General features: G+C 33.7%; 1 protein-coding gene across 1 annotated transcript in view; it reads right to left on the bottom strand.

The window, feature by feature from the left end:
- Nucleotides 1-624: 624 nt before the first annotated feature.
- The window catches only part of LOC106475170 (Down syndrome cell adhesion molecule-like protein Dscam2), a 9673-nt gene continuing 5905 nt past the window's right edge, over nt 625-4392 (bottom strand). Inside the window, exons 5-7 of the mRNA XM_022379358.1 lie at nt 3926-4210; nt 2546-2665; nt 625-889 (exon numbers count right to left, since the gene is read on the bottom strand). Of these exons, the coding sequence (XP_022235066.1) occupies nt 693-889; nt 2546-2665; nt 3926-4210 (602 nt within the window). The 3' untranslated portion in view covers nt 625-692. The remainder of the gene's footprint in view (nt 890-2545; nt 2666-3925; nt 4211-4392) is intronic.

The following is a 4392-nucleotide window of genomic DNA, read 5'->3' as shown; positions in this document are numbered from 1 at the left end:
GTGGGTATATAACCCCCCCCCCCCCTAGTCTGAAGACATGTAACGTTCCATTCAGTTGGACTTCTTGGCACATTAAACTGGTAACATCTAACATATTTCATTTGACAATATAAAACAGAAAACTAATCTAAATAAAATTATAAGTTATTTCGTCCAATTGAGAGCGGGTTTTATCTGGAGTGTGAAATGAGGGTTCTTCGAATTTATAATTTCGAGGGGAAAATTCAAAATTGCAGTTGAATGATTGTTGTCGTTTTTATTCCATGATTAATACGTTTTATTAAGCTGATAACATAACTAATCATTAACGGATCTGGACTTGTGTAGATAAATTTTAGAATATGTAGTTTCGAGACAACTGTTTGTGGAATAACAGACGAAACGTTGTGGAGAAATAAATCTGTTATCCGACAAACAGTTGTCTAAAAACTTCAAATGGATAACTTTTACTTATTGCTCATTTATGGTCATCTGTAACTACCTTCGCACAAGCCAGATTGTGAATGGTAGTTCTACATATGGAACGTTTTAGGCTTAATATTCCAAATAGCTAAACGTTAGAGACAGTGTATCCCTACCGATGTATGGGTCCTAATTTCTGTGATATCTCTCCTACACAGCTACATTGCACTTGGAAGTATGAGATGAAGAGTCGTCTTACAACACATACGATATGTTAAGTAGTAACTATGTTACAAAACTATGCATTTCGTACCTTTCACGTGCAATCTGATCACTGTACTAAGTCCAGATTCTATTTCATTGGCTGCCTGACACATATAAAAACCTGCGTCACTCCTTTCTACTTTCCGAATGGCCAGAGAACCGTTGACCATGACGTTGATGTGAGCGTTGGTGCGTATAGTGACATAGTCACTGGACAATGACCCTAAAAAGTATCATCACATTGGTACCTTAAGTAAAACAGTTAGATTGGCAATTGTCTTGTTGAATCATTACGTAACAAAAGATTTAAATAAGAAGTTTGAACTGTCTCATCGTACAATGATCATTGTTCATATGTCATTAACATTTTAACAGAAAACAATATAACATCCTGACTTTAACTACGTACAATGATCATTGTTCATATGTCATTAACATTTTAACAGAAAACAATATAACATCCTGACTTTAACTACGTACAATGATCATTGTTCATATGTCATTAACATTTTAACAGAAAACAATATAACATCCTGACTTTAACTACGTACAATGATCACTGTTCATATGTCATTAACATTTTAACAGAAAACAATATAACATCCTGACTTTATCTACGTACAATGATCACTGTTCATATGTCATTAACATTTTAACAGAAAACAATATAACATCCTGACTTTAACTACAATACATTCATATTCTATTTTACCTTTATTTCCGAAGAAATAAACACCGCAACTTTAACACGTTAACATGCCATTTTAATCTACTCTTCGCAAGAAAGTAAAACGAAACTATAAATTAAAATATAACACATTAATGTTCCATTTTTACCGAATTTTTCTCAATAAAACAAGACAACACCCTAACTGTAACACATTTAATATTCCATTTTTACCGACTTTTTCTCAATAAAACAAGACAACACCCAAACTGTAACATATTTAATATTCAATTTTTACCGAATTTTTCTCAATAAAACAAGATAACACCCAAACTGTAACACATTTAATATTCCATTTTTACCGAATTTTTCTCAATAAAACAAGATAACACCCTAACTGTAACACATTTAATATTCCATTTTTACTGAATTTTTCTCAATAAAACAAGACAAGACCCTAACTGTAACACATTTAATATTCCATTTTTACCGACTTTTTCTCAATAAAACAAGACACGTCCCTCTAACGAATATAAGTGAAAATAAGCTTTTGCTCTGTCTCAAAGTAAGAACGAATTGTGGAGTTTTTGAAGAAATTTTATATAAAGATTAACGACCGACTTTAAACAAAATATAATTTACAGTGCTCAGCGTTAGGTGTGGTACCCTTTCAACGCTAAAGTTTGGAGTACAATCCCAGCATTAGACACAAATAAAGAGATTAATGTAAGAAGGTATTAGAAAGTCAAATTTAGGAGTTTAAGGCTTGGAATGTTGTCTGTGAATGAAATGATTGTGCTTCATGTATGTACGATCATTTATCAACAGTTTGTTCACACCAATTTTTCAACATTCAACGTTCACCAGGAGAAACTAGTGACGAGCAGCTCCCCTGAATTTCATCTTCCTTGGATTACTTCCACATCATGCAAAATAATGATCGCAACAAAATCTAGTTTTTTTGATGCTGAGATTAGTATTTAAACAACTGAAAGTTTGTACACAAAAATAGTCCTCTCTAGTGACTCAGCGGAAAGTCTGCGTGCTTACAACGCTAAAAGTTGGGTTTCGATACCCGTGATGGGGCAGAGCATAGATAGCTCATTATGTAGTTTTGAGCTTAACAGCAAACCAAACCAAATATAAAAATATTTTTTGAAATATAACCCAGTATCTCCATGAGATGGCAGCACTAACACGTTCTCATCATACCTATTGACTTTTTCCAAGAAATCACAGGTTGGGGGAATCCTTCAGCTTGACAGTTGATGATGACGTCATGGTTTAAGATTGCCGAAGTCTCAGTGGGCTCATTTATCCATCTAGGTGGCGCTGAAAATATATTAATAAGTTTAAGATAGCATTCAAATATTTTCATTTAAAAATATCCAAAATGTATAAAAATGTATGACAAATTTTGAAAAGGTAATAGTTATGAATGTAATAAGAATATGCATTTGAAATTAAAGTATTACAGTTATATGTTAAACAGTTACAAACAAAGGAACTAGAGAGAACACATACTTATCACTGATATTTACAAACTCACTTACACTACAGAGAACACAAGCTAAAACAGGCAAATATTCGGCTCTAGGCTATGCGAAGATAAAACTCAAAGTGTTAAATATTGTTATAATGTAAAGAAAGATAGTTAACAGACACTCTCTTGGTCAAGCAAAGACCGGAGTTGTTATAATCAGAATAGGAATAACATGTTCTGGTGAGATCTCTGACTAAATCAGTGATGTGGTAACATCTCTGACTAAATCAGTGATGTGGTAAAAATCTCTAGTAAATGACAACATCTCTCACTAAATCAGTGAAAGATAACACCTCTATCTAAATCAGTGATGTGGTAACATCTCTGACTAAATCAGTGAAAGATAACACCTCTAGCTAAATCAGTGATGTGGTAAAAATCTCTAGTAAATGACAACATCTCTCACTAAATCAGTGAACGATAACATCTCTAGCTAAATCAGTAAATGACAACATCTCTCACTAAATCAGTGAACGATAACATCTCTATCTAAATCAGTGAACGATAACACCTCTAGCTAAATCAGTAAATGACAACATCTCTCACTAAATCAGTGAACGATAACATCTCTATCTAAATCAGTGAACGATAACACCTCTATCTAAATCAGTGAACGATAACACCTCTAGCTAAATCAGTGAACGATAACATCTCTCACTAAATCAGTGAACGATAACACCTCTAGCTAAATCAGTGAACGATAACATCTCTCACTAAATCAGTAAATGACAACATCTCTCACTAAATCAGTGAACAATAACATCTCTCACTAAATCAGTGAACGATAACACCTCTATCTAAATCAGTAAATGACAACATCTCTCACTAAATCAGTGAACGATAACACCTCTATCTAAATCTGTAAATGACAACATCTCTCACTAAATCAGTGAACGATAACACCTCTATCTAAATCAGTAAATGGCAATATCTCTGTCTAAATCTGTCAATGACAATATCTCTGTCTAAATCTGTCAATGACATAACTCGCAACTGAAGCTCAAACCTGTATTTATTTTTAGAAACTGAAGTTATAATATATCACTAACCATAAATTATCATCGGCGCAGTATAATTTGTTGACCCGGCCTTGTTCTCGGCTACACATGTATAGTTTCCCGTGTGTTTCAGCAGGAGCCGGGGGAAGGTAAGAAACGTGGAGAAGTCGTCTATTGCAGCTTCATTAACTTCGAGGTACGAAGGGATCGGTTTCTCATCTTTCAGCCAAGAAATCCTGATTGGAGTGTCACCTTTAGTAACGGAACACAGAATCTTGGATCGAGATCCTTCCTCAAGTCCAGTAGGGATAATAAACGGTTCAATGACAGGAGGAACTAAAATGTAAAGAAAATTTAACTTAGAGATAAATAGAAACTGAGAAACAAGTAACAAGAGTCGAATAAATAAAAATAAGAAAAAATAGGGTTAGTATGGTGTGGTGGATTGTTAAACTGGGAAATAAAGAACAAAGTTAGTATGGTGTGGTGGATTGTTAAACTGGGAAATAAAGAACAAA

Source organism: Limulus polyphemus, unplaced genomic scaffold (genome assembly GCF_000517525.1).
Source record: "Limulus polyphemus unplaced genomic scaffold, Limulus_polyphemus-2.1.2 Scaffold8172, whole genome shotgun sequence".
Classification (NCBI taxonomy): Eukaryota; Metazoa; Arthropoda; class Merostomata; order Xiphosura; family Limulidae; genus Limulus; species Limulus polyphemus.
Note: the sequence above shows the minus strand (reverse complement) of the source record. Positions and strands in the feature narration are given on the sequence as shown.